Source organism: Synchiropus splendidus, chromosome 4, assembly GCF_027744825.2.
Source record: "Synchiropus splendidus isolate RoL2022-P1 chromosome 4, RoL_Sspl_1.0, whole genome shotgun sequence".
Lineage (NCBI taxonomy): Eukaryota > Metazoa > Chordata > Actinopteri > Syngnathiformes > Callionymidae > Synchiropus > Synchiropus splendidus.
This window is the reverse complement of record NC_071337.1, coordinates 6,045,133-6,061,190: the sequence shown is the minus strand read 5'-3', so window position 1 is coordinate 6,061,190 and position 16,058 is coordinate 6,045,133. Positions and strand designations below refer to the sequence as shown.

The 16,058-nt window shown below is 43.0% G+C and overlaps 1 protein-coding gene across 1 annotated transcript; it reads left to right on the top strand.

Moving 5' to 3' along the window:
* The first annotated feature begins 943 nt into the window (after window positions 1–943).
* Window positions 944–4,502, top strand: gdf6b (growth differentiation factor 6b). Its single transcript, XM_053862971.1, has 2 exons — window positions 944–1,268; window positions 2,131–4,502. The coding sequence occupies exons 1-2, from the start codon at window positions 944–946 to the stop codon at window positions 3,021–3,023; spliced, it is 1,218 nt and encodes a 405-aa protein (XP_053718946.1). The 3' UTR covers window positions 3,024–4,502.
* Window positions 4,503–16,058: the final 11,556 nt, after the last annotated feature.

Genomic DNA, 16,058 nt, shown 5'->3' with positions numbered 1-16,058 from the left:
ATTGCAAGAGAAGAACTCTGTAGCAGAGGATGGTTTCGCTCCATCGACCTCTGGGTTATGGGCCCAGCACGCTTCCGCTGCGCCACTCTGCTATGATGGATGAACATATGAACCATGTGGCCACAGAAACTACGCACAAGTGTTGAAAACTTTGGTTATGGGCCCAGCACGCTTCTGCAGTGGCAGCATAAACTATGAACACATATTTATTCATAGATTTAGAAAGCAACAGCTGTTAAAATCAGGTCATGAACTGAAGGATGGAACCCAAGTGACTGCAGGGTGAAGGCGGATCACCAATTAGTCCCGAAAGATTTCCATATACAGTGTTTAATAGAATTTTATTTTGCGATGCGGATGAACTCGAAACATTCTGTAATGCCTGTACAAGGAACCACTGTAACTGAGACTCGGACGCCGGGATCAAGTCATCATTGAGCAACTACAGAGGATCACAGTTAACACTGGAAGTGCTCGAAAACACTCTGTTTTGGACCAAAAAGAACAGGCCTGGATCCTCTTCCCGCTTTTAGACCTGATCAGTTCCCAAGTTCTCCAGACCAGGTGCCTCAGATGAAGGTAATATTTTGCTCAGGGACCGAGCTTCCAGTGGCAAATCGACGCAGAATAATAACTCTGTCCGTGGTGCTGAATGATACTTTCCAACAGCAGAGGGCAACAGAGACAACGGTCCAACGTTATTTTAACATTCAGACACAGACGACAACAAACTGAGTTGGGAAGTGTGAAATGGATTTAAACTAGGATTTGAGGAGGCGCGCGTTTCTCAAAGCAGCAGCAGACGCGTCACCCTCTCGCGCAAGGTCACGTGATCCGGCCTCCTCCTTTAAAGTGCGGCTCTCCTCCGGAGCGCCGACACATCGCGGAGCGGCGGGAGGTGGACGCTGCTGCTCCCGCCTCAGCTCGGACTCCGGCTCCGATCATGGACGTCGCTACCTTCCTGCTCGTCTTCGCCACTTGGCTCTTCTCCTGGCGAGTGCCGTGTTTCCAAACTTTCGCCATTTCCCCGCCGTCTGCGCCCAAAAGCAGCAGAGCGTTGGTCGGTCAGGAGGCGTCCCGCTTCTTCAAGGAGTTGAACGCTGCGTCCGTGGAGCGGCTCGACAGCAGGTCCGCGGTGGAGCCGCACGACTACATGCTGTCCATCTACAAAACCTTCTCCTCCGCAGAGAAACTGGGGCTCAACGCGAGTTTCTTCAGGTCCTCCAAGGCGGCCAACACCATCGCAAGTTTTGTGGACAGCGGACACGGTGAGAGACCACGAAAAAAAATATTCTAGTGCCACACTTAGATTATTTTCTTCATTTATGGAGCCGCCGGTGAGAATGACCAGTGTGTTTAAAGGGATAAACAACATGTCATGTCATTTTTGAAGTTTCATTTTAGCCGTTATTGAGTGTCTTCTGGGCGCACTGGTTATTTATTAGCTAAAATAAATCAACCAGTTCTGTAAGAATTCCCTAGACATTCCCTAATTTCTGATCAATGATTCCAATTAGGACTAATAGTTGCTCCGAAATCCTGTGTTCCAACGTTTGGTTTCAACACTGAGGTATGTGTTTTGAAATTAGCGTGGCAATAATAGAAGCAAAAGAATAAAATAAAACGATAATTTACTTGATTTAATATTTTAAGATTAGTGCAGATATAAATATAGCCTCAAAATGTATTTTAAGATAATATATAAATATAAAAAAAGGTATTAAATGAAGAATAAATCAAAGAGGATAAATACATTGTTAACGTCACAGAAAAAAATGAAAGTTCTTATTTTTATTTAATAACTTAAATATAAATAAAAAGGGAACTACCGTTCCAAACTAAACTAGAAATAAAACTATAATTACAATAAGTAATTGTGATACTGCAACACTGAAATTATTACTATTATCATGTGTGTTAATGTGAAAAAATGACAAAGTAGAAAGGTTTGAATATGTTTGAGACAATATTTTTACATAAAGGTGATACTCTTTTTTTTTCAATTGATGGTAAGTAAAATGTGAATATTTTTAAAGAAAAAAAAATACATATTGTACGCTTTGATGCTAAAATATTTCGAAAGCTGCTGCTGAACATTCATTCAAGTAACGTGAGCGCTTGTGTCCACAGACGAGTTGCCCCTCTCCCCCCTCCGGGCGCAGCAGTACCTATTCGACGTCTCCACTCTCTCCAGGAAAGCAGAGGTTCTCGGAGCCGAGCTCAGGATTTACATTAAAATGTCTGGGAATTTCAAGATTTCTGAAACCGAACCGGTGGACATCCAGCTGCTGTCCTGCAGCGACCGGACGCTGCTGGCCTCCAAAACGCTGGAACTGCAGGATTCCCACCGGCCCAAGTGGGAGGTTCTGGACGTGTGGGAGGTTTTCAAAGAGTGGCAGCAGCTCAACCCCGGGAAGCCCTTCTGTCTGGAGCTGACCGCCATGCTGGACAACCCGGAGCGGGAAGTGGACCTGCACCATCTGGGTCTGCACCGGCATGCCAGGCCGCAGCAGAAGAAAGCCATCCTGGTGGTCTTCACCCGCTCCAAGAAGAGGCAGACGCTCTTCAGCGAGAGGAGGGAAGGACGGGCGCTGCTGGGGCTCGGGAGGAAAGCCAAGGAGAGGAGTCCGGGAGCCAAGGCCAGCCGAAGGAGACGGACCACCATCGGCAAGAGCCGCCACGGCAAGAGGCACGGCAAGAAGTCCAAGTCCAGATGCAGCAAGAAGCCGCTGCACGTGAACTTCAGAGACCTGGGCTGGGATGACTGGATTATCGCCCCCTTGGACTATGAGGCGTACCACTGCGAGGGCGTGTGCGACTTCCCGCTGCGCTCCCACCTGGAGCCCACCAACCACGCCATCATCCAGACCCTGATGAACTCAATGAACCCGGGTGACATGCCACCGAGCTGCTGCGCCCCCACCAGACTCAGCCCCATCAGCATCCTCTACATCGACTCGGGAAACAACGTGGTCTATAAGCAGTACGAGGACATGGTGGTGGAGTCCTGCGGCTGCAGGTAGCCCACGGCGAGCAGCCGGGTCACAGAGCTCTGGCCTGCTTCAGGTCCAGACCAGCAGGGAAAACTATCTAATCCATCTCACTACAGCCTCAGCAGGTCAGCGGGAAGAAATGTCAGTCCTGCTATCATGAAGGATTACGACCTTACAGTCACTTTTACTCGTATTATATTGAAGAGAAACTGAACACGGACGTGAAGGACAATTATTATAAGTATAAGCAAAGAATAGTGAAATATAATGTAGAAAATATGCAGTTATTGTTACAGGAAAAGTGCTTTCAAATTTTTAGGTATTAATGAAAATTGAAATGAAGAACAAACTTGTCGACCAAGAACTAGCAACAAACCCGTCCTCAGACACATTTGTTTTGATATTTGTACACACACACTTGTATGAATGATATCGATCCAGAAATTAAATGATAACTGACTCACAGAGTTTGACTGAAAAATAGCTGGAGTCTGCCCCACCTACTTAGAGCAGCAGGGACGGGACATCTTCAATTGACAACTTAAATATAGTTTACATTTGAGTTTAAAATCTATTAAAATTCATCAATATTTAACATTTTTGAATGCGGTTCTACTGAGAAAAGCAAAATAAATTCAAGAGAAGGCGCCTCGACGGAACACAAGTGGCTGTTAAAGAATTCAATTTCATTATATTTTATGAAAATATATTTTGGGATTAAAATCGCAGGCTGGTTTAGTGGCGTTGGTACATAAAAAAGTCAGGTATTGTTATAATTGTAATAGAAAATATGGCTATATTTCTGTGGGGAAACTCATATTAGAGGAAAGGGTTAATTAACAAGAAAGTTTGATGGAGAACTCTCACACAAGTGGAACGCAGCCCAACTCAAGCCTGCGTTTCATCACATGCAGCGAGCTGTGAGCTGATAATGACAGGCTGCTGACAGCTTTTTCTCATATCCATGTTGCCACAAGAAAGGACTGGACGTGTCACATGTGAGACACAGCGCAGACTCTTGGCTTCAGGCCGCAGTTCAGATGCGTGCTGCATAAAGCGAGGCCCGAGAGGAGATGCATTTGCTGGACCTCAGTGGAACAGCTCCAGCCTCAGTGAAGTGACCTTCTGCCCTCGGAAACCTGCCACATCTCAAGTCTCAGGGAACTAAATTGACGAGTATGTGATGTGAGAAGGATCAATGTTTTTTACTTCTATGCACTGATGATGATGAAAAGTATTGTGTGTAAATATTTGATATCAAAATAATAATTTATGTTCTAAAAATAAGTTATTTTACTTTTTCCCCATTGTCCACAACATCTGGTCGCTGAAATAAAACTGTTTTTTTTCTTTTTTTCATTCCGTAACAGCATTAATACAGTGCCAGTAGAGTTCATCTTTTGAAAGTCGATGTTTTTTTTATCTGAAATCTGAAGATATATATCTGTGATTTATGCTAACTGCTGATGAATCATGTGCTAGTTATTTTATAAACATTTATTCACCTCATTTGGGGCACATTTGTGATCACATGACTATGTAAGAAATAAACTTGTATTTAATGTCTATACACTTCTGTGGCTTCACCCAAAGTAAAGACTGAAAGTGCCTTAACTCTATTTTGGCTGCTGTTGTGCTGTCTCATAGTCAGTTACCTTCATATAGGAAATAAATGGAGATGCTGATCTTCACCTCTGTCACCGTCCGGGGCCAGGAATCAGGCCACCGCTACACGTGGATTTACAATGTGTTTCACTGAATTAAAAAGTCTGGACATTGGTTACATTTTCTTCAGATGGTAACATCCTCCATTCTCTGCTGCAAGTTACTACAGAAAGCATCATTTGGCGTGAAAATATTGCAGAGGAGCTACACAGATATCGTGTTTTCGAAACTTACTTACTAGTTATTTTTATTTAGATTTAGTTCTTGCCTCAATATTTTTACATTACTTTGTGTGTGTGGCAGGGGTCGGTATTGCATTTTGTGAGGACCGATTCTTCACAAAACTCTATTCTTGTGAGCAACTTTGTGGGGACATTTGGCTGGTCCCCATGAGGTTAAGCCTCAATTTGAGTATTAAAACTTCAAAATAACTGAGTCATTATAAGTGGGTTTCAGTTCAGGTTAGCCATGTGTTTTGGATGGTGAGGTTTAAAGAGAGAGGCTGGGGAAAGGGTTATGACAATGACAAACGTCACCATGTCCCAACAAGGAGGTGTGCGTGACTAGAGCCATGATGGAAAACAAACTACACTAGTTTTAGATCAGATGAATGAGAAAGACTGAACTAACTTTTGACAAAATCACTGTGGACACTCAAACAAACTCAACAAACCCTGTAGCAGTAACTACTGACATCACGACTTGCGGATGTTCCCACGACTTGCTTTCAGACTCAGCCTTCCCGGGTCACGTTGGTGAGACTCCCGAGTCAAAACGTCCTCCCGGAGACATTCACGTTACACTACTGGCATATGGGGACCGGAATCCAATGAAGACCAGCTGTGTACAAGACGGCAGAAATATTTTCATGCGTTTCCTGATTTCTGACAGCGATGCCAGCGAAGTCATTGTCTCTGTGAGTGTGTCTAAAGGAGGCCTGAAAGACGATGGTTTTCTAGTCAAGGTGAGCGTCATCTCCAGCATCACATGAGAAACTCCACCAGTTGAAGCTCTGTCAACACCTACTCGAGTCACATTTATAGTCCAGTATTGGACAATTCCATTCTGCTCCGTCTGTTCTTGGGCCTCTCTGCTGTGTTTTTCCACGGCGGTGTATTACAATAAGCCGCTTGCGTAGTGTTTTTACAGAGAATGTGACGGTGTTGAGCCAAAGGACCTCTTGATTTATAAACCAATCCTAAAGTATAGCTTCACAAGACCCTCCACATGGCACAGTTTGGGGCAGCAGCGTCACTCGATTTAACAATGTAATTATACTGCGACTTAAAAACACGCAATATTGCCACTTTCAATCTCATAATATTACAACTTTATAATATACATATATATATATATATATTTTTTTTTTTTTTTTTTTTTTTTTTTTTTTTACTTTTTTTTTTTTTTTGAGTGGTAATTCTGACCGAAATCTGAAAAACTTTATTAAACCTTGATGGGTAGAATTATCTATATATCTATAATATAAGTTCCATAGTATGGACGGCACCTCTTTTGGTAGGTGAGTCAGCTGATAAATGTCACTTGAATGTAGCGTGGCCATGGATGTTTTTTTTATTTTTACTGCAGCAAACAAAGCATCTGGAGCGAAACTGTCAATCAAATGTGTATTTATGAAGCTCCTTTTCCACGCGGCGGTTTATAACTGGAGCTGCTTCTGTGACCGTGAGATGAAGCAGTCCGATGATTGCGTGAACATTTTGGGCGACAGATCTTGAGGCCAGATGTGAACGTCGCCGGGGTCCTTTGGAGTGTTTTTTATTTCGCTGACTCGGTTCTATAGACCGCAGCGACAGGATAGTCTGGATAGTCGCAAGCGAGAGGAAGTTTTCTTCTCAGATGTCAGAGAGACAAGAGAGTGACAGTGTGAGGGGTGAAAAGAGGGTCAGCAGACGAGTATGTGTGTGTGTGTGTGTGTGTGTGTGTGTGATTAGGGAACAAACAAATTGGTGGGAAGATGTAAAGTCTGACCTCTCTTTACTCCACAGTCTTGGTGGGTCTCCTGCTGCTCAGACAATAGCAGAGGAGGGTCCGTACATCAGATTAAGACGGGCTTCGCCACACCGGGGTCAAAGGTCGAGTGGCCTTTTGTCTCCCCAGGTCTGCGGACATTTAACAACGTACACAAGTTAGAAAAGAGAGAAAGCAGGAGTAGAAGGAATGTGTACAATGTCCTATGGCTGTCAGCCACCAAACACAAGGTGAGATATAAAAAAGGGGCGTGGCCAGTTTGGGGCAGCTGCACTTAGCGGTCAGTGAAGGACAAAAGACTGGAATGTCCCGTCTCTGTGAGCCCGATCGGAGGCGTTTTGGGTGTGTGGCAGATTTGCTGTGAGATCCAGGAGAAACACTAGCAGAGAAACAAAGACGGGTGTAAATCCAGCGTGGGATGGGATGGGGCAGTTGGGGGCTGAATTGGGGGGCGTTAAATGCTTCACACATGTTCCCAAACACAGAACTGGGATGTGGAAAACAATATTTCCCCAACAATATTTAGCATGTGCGCCCTTGAGAGCTGGTGGAAAAAGTGGTGTTTTGACAGAGTCGCTGCCGTTAGAGATGGCGTGAGTATGCGCGTGTGTGTGTGTGTGTGTGTAATCTGTTTGGAGATGTTATCGTTTCTGGAGGGTACAAGCTCAACTATTGTTCCAGGCAGTCGGTCTTCACAGGGGTTCAGCCCAGTGAAAGGGTCCAGGGCTGGGAGAAACGGAGCAGAACTGTTTAGGCTGAATACTCGTATACAGTATACATCCTGATATATATATATTTTTTTTTTTCCTCCGCTAAGTGAGAGCCAAATATGACGTCCCAAGACGTTCCACTGAAACCGACCATTTCACTACACCAACGCAGAATCAACAGGTTAAACAATAAACAGCTTCATTAACCTGGTACATGAAAAAATGCTCAGTTGTTCTAAATAATAAATAAATAAAAATAATAAAATGTTTACACACACACAGCATGACAACCAAGGCTGTGTGATCTGGTCTTAACTGTTTGACATACATGCATAGATCGTAAGTAAACCATCGCTAAGTCCTGTTCAGGGTTGCGGGGAGCTGGAGCCTCTCCCAGCGGTCACTGGGCAAGAGGCAGGAAAACACCCTGGACAGGTCACCAGTCCATCGCAGGGCACACACCAACACTTGGGGGAAATTTTCTCCAAGTCTCCAATGAACTTAGTGCATATGTCTTTGGGCTGTGGGAGGAAACCCGAGTACCTGGAGAAAACACAGGAAGAATTTGCAAACTCCATCCAGAAAGGTCCAGAGCTGAATTCGAACCCTGAACCTTCTTGCTGAGTGGCAGCAATATTTTAGCAAAGCAAATATATAGCAAGAATTGTATCTCAACCCATGTTAATGAAATATGCCCAAAGCCCTTCCTGAAAGTAAGAGGAGCCAGTAGCATAGATGAAATATATGGAAGAAATAATATACACTTTATTGCTGTTGCAATTGTAAGTGCAAATTAGTGCAAAAGAAAAAAAGAAACATAAAATACGTGGGAATCAAACACCTACTGATGTAGTTCAATTGATTGGAAATACTGAACGTATTGTATAATATCATATTGTATCGTGTCGTGTCGTGTCGTGTCGTGTCGTGTCGTGTCGTGTCGTGTCGTGTCGTGTCGTATCGTATCGTATCATTATTATTGCCAATCGTATCTCTGTCATTCAAAGGCGCATTCAGTCACTGATCTGTGCCAAAGGTTGTACAGTGGCTGAGTATGGAGGAGAAAACTGAACGTTGAGGAGCAGATTGAGCATCAGGATGTTCTTGTTCTGAATCTGACACATGCACTGCAGGATAGGAGCCCAGTTAGCACTCATGAACTCATCAGAACTGGCACCATATCCAGCTGCAGAGCAGCGTCTGTCCACCAAGACCAGCCTCATGGCTGAGCTTTGGGAGGAGGGAAAAAAAGGCTGGCTTCGACAGGAAGATTGAGAAATATGCCAAGCAATAACCTGCCTGCTCTCAAGCAGGATGGAAAACCTGCATCTTTCCAGTTGGAATCAGTTGCACGGGCATCTGAGGTAAATCATTTGAGGGGTCCCTGAGGGCCTCTGGCCTTATAGGGTCGCTAACTGAAGGGGGCGCTAAAGGGACTGGCAGAAGAAGCTTGTAGCTCCGGTTCAGAAGGACCTATACAGCCATTATTATTATTATTGTTGTTTGTTATAAGCTTTCTACACAGAGCTAAAATGCTAAGTTTTCTCCAGCTGACATGCTGACGCCTCAAACATGACGCAGTATTAAAGGACTTTATTGTTCCTACAGCATAAGAGACATTAAAGATTTACATCAAGACGTCTGTCACACAATGCTCACATGATTTTTGTTTAAAAATGTGTAAAAAATGGACGTGAATATACAAAAAGAGCCCCAACCAGCAGAACATAAGCATGTGAATTTGAAACAACGACAATGTGTTGAAACACAGAGTCTGAAGTTGTAAAGGTAAATAGGACGAACAGCAAAGTAAAATGCTGGAGAACATGAGGAAGCCAAATGTGTGTTACTTGTTGAAGCTTTAACATGAACTTCAACTGAATGCTGAGTGTGAACAGCAGCAACTGTCCATCACTCTTGAAAGTTCAGTAGTCGCCAACACTTTAGTGCAGGCAAGTGACACAAACACACTGTTTTCCTGCTTTTTAATGGACCTCACGTACAAAACAAAATGTCCGATCAAATCATCTCTGTCCACGTGGTGCGGCGAGAATGGAGCCAAAAGCAAAGAGGGAACATTGTGAAAGAAACCAGAGAAAGTGAAGGAGACCATCACTGACAGAAGTAATGCAGTCAAGGAGAGGAGAAAGAGAATCAAAGAGAAGATGGATGGATGGAAGTGTAAACGATAAAGAACCAATTTAGCAAGAGAGAACCAGACAGGGAATCACAGATGGGGGAAACGAGATACACGCGGAGATGAAAGGGGAGATGAAATGAAAAGAGGAGCGAGGATAAAGACAAACAGAAGAGAAAGAATGAAACTGTGACCAAACAAAGGAAGTAATTAAGTAGAAAGAGGGGCGACAGATGCTGTGATGGAAAACTGAACCACAAACGCGCCAAAGGGAAAAACAAACCATCGGCCCACATCTGAGCCAGAACCTTCACCTCGCATTAAGCTTGTTATAACTTGTGTGTGAATTCTTCTTTATATCTGCCGGCGTTGGTACACAGTTAAGGACTGTTGAACTGTTTGATCTCTGTGGTCGTGATAGACACACACACACACACACACACACACACACACCAGCGCCAGCTCACAAACGGTGCTGGTTTAGGATCCACGCGCAAGAAGAGTTTGAATACCATCTACGCTGTTGTACTGTATACATCGCCGCCATATTCCTATCAGACACTTTCTTTCTGTCCCCCTGCTGGTCAGAGGTGGAATGACTAGTGACTTGGAGCCACCAGTAGAACCTCAAGATGCCTTTGTTCTGCTTTATTTTTATCACAGGGTGCTAATCCGTGCTATTTTTTATTTTATTTTTCCAATTCAATATTACAGTTCTGACCTACTGCAATTCTACTTCTGCAGCGATTAGATACTACAGATTATTGCTTGTTTCATTTCCTTATTTTCCTGATTTTTGTGATTCAAAATTTGAATCACAAACCTCAAGAAATAATACATGGATAATACATTACATTTAAATCTAAAACACTTTCTCTCAGTAAAATGCTGAAGCTTCACGGAGCATGGTTGCATGACAGCTCAGAAAACTTCTGGCTTAGTCCACTTAAGATTAGACTTTTAAAATTGGGGGCGATTTTTATACCCATTTTTTTATTTTCACCCCAACTAAATCACACACTTTTTCAAAATTACACAAACCTATTGAAAAACAATAACACCGAACAACACTGTATAGAAAAAAATTACAACTTTTAAAGCAAATAAATGAAAATGAAAACATAAAGGCAAAGTGCTGAATATAAAATAAACCCATTTTGTTCCTTTTCTAATGAACAATGAACAGATCAAACTCACAATGTAAACTTCACTCATCACCTGTGAAACACCTAAATGTTGCCTGTATCCTGAGAAACCGCTCCTCTTTTCATCCACTACATGACCAGGGTTTCACCTGCAGTTGGCTCCAGTTAGCATCCATTCGCTAGCCTCTATATAGCGCTCAAATTTGGCGCGGTTATTTGAGGCCAAGTGTCTTGTTTTAATACTGGGACGGAGAAGTATTGTCAAAATGGCCGCCATCATGGCTGCCTGGCTCTAATGTCTACAGCTGCAGGACTGCAGCGCAGGCCGGGCAGGAACAAGTCATTTTTACATGGTGATGTAAAATTTAAAAGAGCAATAACATTTATCATAATGTATAAATATAAATTGCATCTTTAAGTAAATAAATAATAAACAATAGGCTTGTCATTTGATCACTGATCATGGTGACATCATAAATCATATTGGCGGAGCCCTATTTAAAATGGATTTAAATACTGTAGCTTTGTCAGACTATGGTAGAGAGGATCTCTCTTTGTCGGACTAATAATACTGTTAATAACACAACTAAACCTGCATGTAGCCTGTTATGTGAACAAGAAAACTTGTTTTTTCTAGCATTTTTTCTCGCACTTATGAACTTTTTTGGTTGCATGCGAGTTCCCGAACGCCACTGCCACCTGCTGTCCTATTGAGTTTCCTAAGAAGTTTCCAATTCTATAAACAAAATGACAATAGGACAATAATGTTTAGTAGAAATCGGTGGAAATTTGCGATGTGGTTCTGCAGCTAAGGACAAACTTTTCATTTATAATAAAGCTGAGCAGTGTGTGTGTGTCCTTGTATAGCCTTTCTTGTGGGTACCGTCCGTATTTGTGGGGCCCTCTTGCTGGTGCCTACAGGTATAAGCCTCAATTTGAGGATTAAAACGTCAAAATAACTGGGTTATTACAATTGAAATTCAGTTTGGTTTAGTGAGTTTAGACCTGGTTAAGGTGAGGTATTCGTTTTGGATGGTCAGGTTTATGGTGAGGAACATTCAAACATAGACTGTGTGTGTGTGTGTGCGTGTGTATCAATTATGATCTATTAAAGTCCTTTGTTTTGTTTTGTTAAAGCTCAATTTTGCTCATCAGTGTAATAGTACAATAATGTTTAGTAGAAATTGGTGGAAATTTGCGATGTGAGTGGTGGAGGTCCGCGCTCTCTGAGTGCTTTTCTAGATTTTCATTAAACTCTATGCAAAGCCACTGTGACCTGAACAGGTGTAACATTTCTGCGTGATAATTAAACACAAGCTGAAAATGAGCAAATAAATTCATGCCAAATTGTGAAATTGCGCGTGTGCGTGTGTTGGCCGAGTTTTTTTGGCAGCAGAACAAAGTCGCAGAGTAACGTTGGAGCGGGTTTCCCCTTCTCCTTTAGTGTCACACGGGGATCTAAATGGTGAGGACATGCAGAACACGCAGATGTTTGTAATATCGCTCTCATACGCGCGCGCATGTGGACGCACCTGGCTCTGATTTGTCTGCCAGAGAACTTGTAGCGTGTGCACTTGACATCGGTTTTTATGTGAGCGCAAAGATACTTAAAGGAAATAGCGAGGAGGCGGGAGGGTCGAGGGTCTGTAAGTAGAAACAGAACCACCGTCGCTCACGCAGAATGATAATCAGCCGGGGTTTTAGGTGACAGCGCTGCCAGGGTTGGTTTACAGTCCGTCTGCGGCTGGAAATAAGAAGCAGACGCGGCGGGCCGCCGGCGAGAGCCGCTCGGTCATTAAAAGTTCCTTTTTTTTTACGACACGCAGCCGGATCACTAGTCATCGCCGCGACATCACATCGCGGGAGCGCGACATGAGAACACACAGCGAGACGTGAGCGAGGCCGCACGGATCACAGCCGCGCGCTGGGCGGCTGGTGACCAGAGCGCTTCATTGGTCTACCTGCCGGGAGAGAAGCGCATTTTTTACACGCCGCCTCTCTGAAGCTCCAGCTGCTGGCTGACAACCTATGTCATGCGCAGCATCATCTGATCTTCTCAGGATGTTCTGCATGGTCATCAGCTGCATCCGAGCAAAGGAATTCACAGGTGTTTTCATTGGAGCCTTTGAAGCCTCGAGGTTGGCAGTGGCCACAGCTCCTGGTGAGGACGCATGCAAGAGGCTTTATTCGCCTTCAAAACTTCTTGGCATACAAAAATGGTTTCAGGGACCCCTCCTTCCACCACAGAAACCCAGGTATTTTTTTTAGTTTACTGGGACAGAAAACAGCATCAATAAAATAAATCAAGTCCTTCAGATACATGTTCATAAACAAGTGAAAATAAAATTGTCAAGTCTATAACAACTTCAACTTTTCATTATTCCAACCCCCAAAAAAGTTTCAGAGGAATCCTCTTTCATGTTTTCATTTTCATTTTTTTTCTGAATTATTATTATTTTTTTTTATTATTATTGTTGTATCTGGGCGATATGGTAACCAATTCATATCCCAATATATTTTGGCTGGTTACAATGTTTTAATGGAGAGAAAAAACGACACACAACAAATAATATTTAAATACAATCAAAATGTTCCCTGAATGTAAGAGGAGCAGCTAGAATACATTAAATATTAATATAAAAATGCATGCCAACAAAAAATGAATTAATAGCCAGAATGATTGCTAATGTTGCAAACTACAAAATGAGGCACAAAATGAGGCAAATGAAATGTGCTGCTATTGACATATGTAACAGGTGAAGCCGAAGAACAATGCTACCTGAGGTTTGCAGGGAAGGGAATCGGAAGGGAAACAGCTTTATGGTTTCCTCATGCAAAAACTGCAGTAAATAGTGGAAAAGATTTGTGGTGTCCCCAAATATTGATACCACCAACACGTAGCAACCTTTACTGAAACAGTCTTGCTGTCATGTTGAGAGCAAAATTCAGACAGATAAACTGATGAATTGTTGTTCCTCTTGTGTGCCAGTTTTTCAGCTGCTTTTCTTTGGATGAAGTGTTAACACACACAAGGGCCGGGGCTAGCTGGCAGACAACACTGATAATAACAAGCAACATCTGTATCATCTGTCTCAGCAGCAATGTCTGTTGTGATGTTGGTGTGTTGCCCAGCCTGATGCATGTCAATATTATGGAGTGAAAGTCATAATATAGGCAGAAATAGTGGAGCCCTGTAGTCTTCACAGCTCAGTTGGGGTCACCGAGGTTCTGTATTCAGGTCACCCTGCATGAGCATAACAAATTACATGGAACAAAACGGGCAGCTAAATATTTGCCATGAAGTTTCTGAGGACAAACTTTTCGTTCGTAATAAAACTTCATCTGCTTGTGGTGACTGTACAGGGGTTGGACAGAATAATGGAAAGACCTTAAAGCTTTTTTAGCTTGAAGGTGTTTCCGTTATTTTGTCCAACCCCTGTATGTATTTGTGGGGCCCTCTTGCCGGTGCCCACAAGTTTAGGCTTCAATTTGAGGATTAAAATTTCAAAATGACTAGGTTATTATAATTCAGTTTGGTTTAGTCCTGGTTAAGGTTAGCTATTTGTTTTGGATGGTTAGGTTTAGGGTGAGAGGCTGGGGAAAGCATGAAAAGCAATGAAATGTCCCCACAAAACATCAAAAATAGAGTGTGTGTGTGTCATTTCTGATCTATTTAAGTCCTTTGTTTTGTTTTGTTAAAGCTCAATTTTGTGCGTTTGCGTGTGTAACATCAGTGCGCGAGTGTTGCTCAGCAAAGTGTGTGTGGCACAGCGACTGGGCCTTTCCTCCTTGTCAGTGGAAAACATTAGAGTCGCCCCCTCACCCCGGCACCCGCCCCCCCTTCCCTTGTTTAATTCAGTCCATCAACACTTCCTCCTCCGGCCTGTTAGTGTCACCCTGCATTTCCTCTCCGACCTCAACCGGAGCGGCCCGTCACAGGCGGCCCGGTTTTAGGTTTCCCTCAAACGGCAAAGTGCTTCAAAGTCAATAACTGCTTTTTTGATTTTTATTGACCCAAAGACTGAGTCACCCCTCCCTCTACCCAGACACCCCCGCCCCCCCTATTTTCTCTTCTACAGGTCAAAGCATTACAGTAGGCAGGAGGACCTTGCGTACAAGCTGTTGCTGAGCTCAGCTGAAACTCATTAAAGCGTCAACACTTCAGCTAAGATCACGGTTTTAAGAAGTTACCAAGGAAAGCTAAACAATGTCATTTGTTTTAGCGTCACGACACAAATGTCAAGGCAATTTAACATTAGAATAAACTGGCTCAGCGCTATAGTTATCACGACTGTCAGATGTAAACACGGCAGAGATAGATGGTCCGATTCAGTGTTTGTTTTGTGTGAGAAACACTGCACACAGGTAGAAGACAACACAATGGCACAGCAGAGATGAAATAACAAAGCTACTGTGACTCAGACTCCAAGCGTCTTTCTGTTCCAAATGAAGTGCCTGTGGCTGGAAACCTGAGTGGTGAGTGTCGGGCAAACGCTGGATGTAATAAAGCGCCGTTGTTTGATCTGGCTCTTATTTGCGGTGGATGTAAATAAAAGAATGCAGCAGTCAAAACAGAGAAGGGGGAAACAAAGAAAGGGGCCAAATCCTGCACATTTCAAGGGCTTTTTAAATTATATTGGACCTCAATGGAGTGGGAAGTTTGTTTTAAATGCCAAATTATGTTCAGGAGGAACAAGCGTTCTTCAGTGCCCAGATCAAATGGTAGGCAGTGAAGCTGGGCCCTGCTTCCTATTAGTTGAGATCAGACAGAAGAGCAAGGTTCAAGTCACATCAATTCATCTATTGATCAACAATGCTGTCGCAGGGATATGTTGCAGTGCATTATGGGGCAGGGTGCTTAACAGGCCAATGAGCAGCCTTGGATTTTTTAAGCCTGCCGTGCAACAGCTGCTTTATATGTCACCCATAACACACAGGATTTAGACCATTTCAGTCGACAATAAATGTATTTTCCAGACAGACGTACAGGGACAGATCTGATTCGTCGGGTCGGTATTCGGGACGGTATCAGCACTCACCTGTTGACCTGATGAATGACAGGATCAAAATATGTTAAAAAAAAATGTTGAATTCATTCATTAAAAAAGACGAGCAGTATATGTGATTCTGATAACACTGTACAAATATTACTGAAAAATATACTTAAAGTTGGAGATGGGGCCAGACGGAAAAAAACAATTCAATTTTTAATACCAGAATGATCAGATTTTTATTGAATCTTTTCACACTTCACTTCAGTCTGGAAGTGACCAGTGAAAGGGGAACTAAAAGGGAAGGAATAAAATATCACACTCACAGAGGAATGAAACGAAAAAAGAAAATAAAGCAGTCAAGAAGGAGATGAGGAAGAAAGAAAGGAACGAACAAAGAAATGAACAGTGAAAGAGACAGAAACACA

What these genes read in the sequence shown, in the direction of transcription:
- gdf6b (XM_053862971.1), top strand. Translation starts at nt 944, where the DNA reads ATGGACGTCGCTACCTTCCTGCTCGTCTTCGCCACTTGGCTCTTCTCC. An exon ending in TTTTGTGGACAGCGGACACG is followed by an intron (nt 1,269 to 2,130) that starts GTGAGAGACCAC and finishes TTGTGTCCACAG; the next exon opens with ACGAGTTGCCCCTCTCCCCC.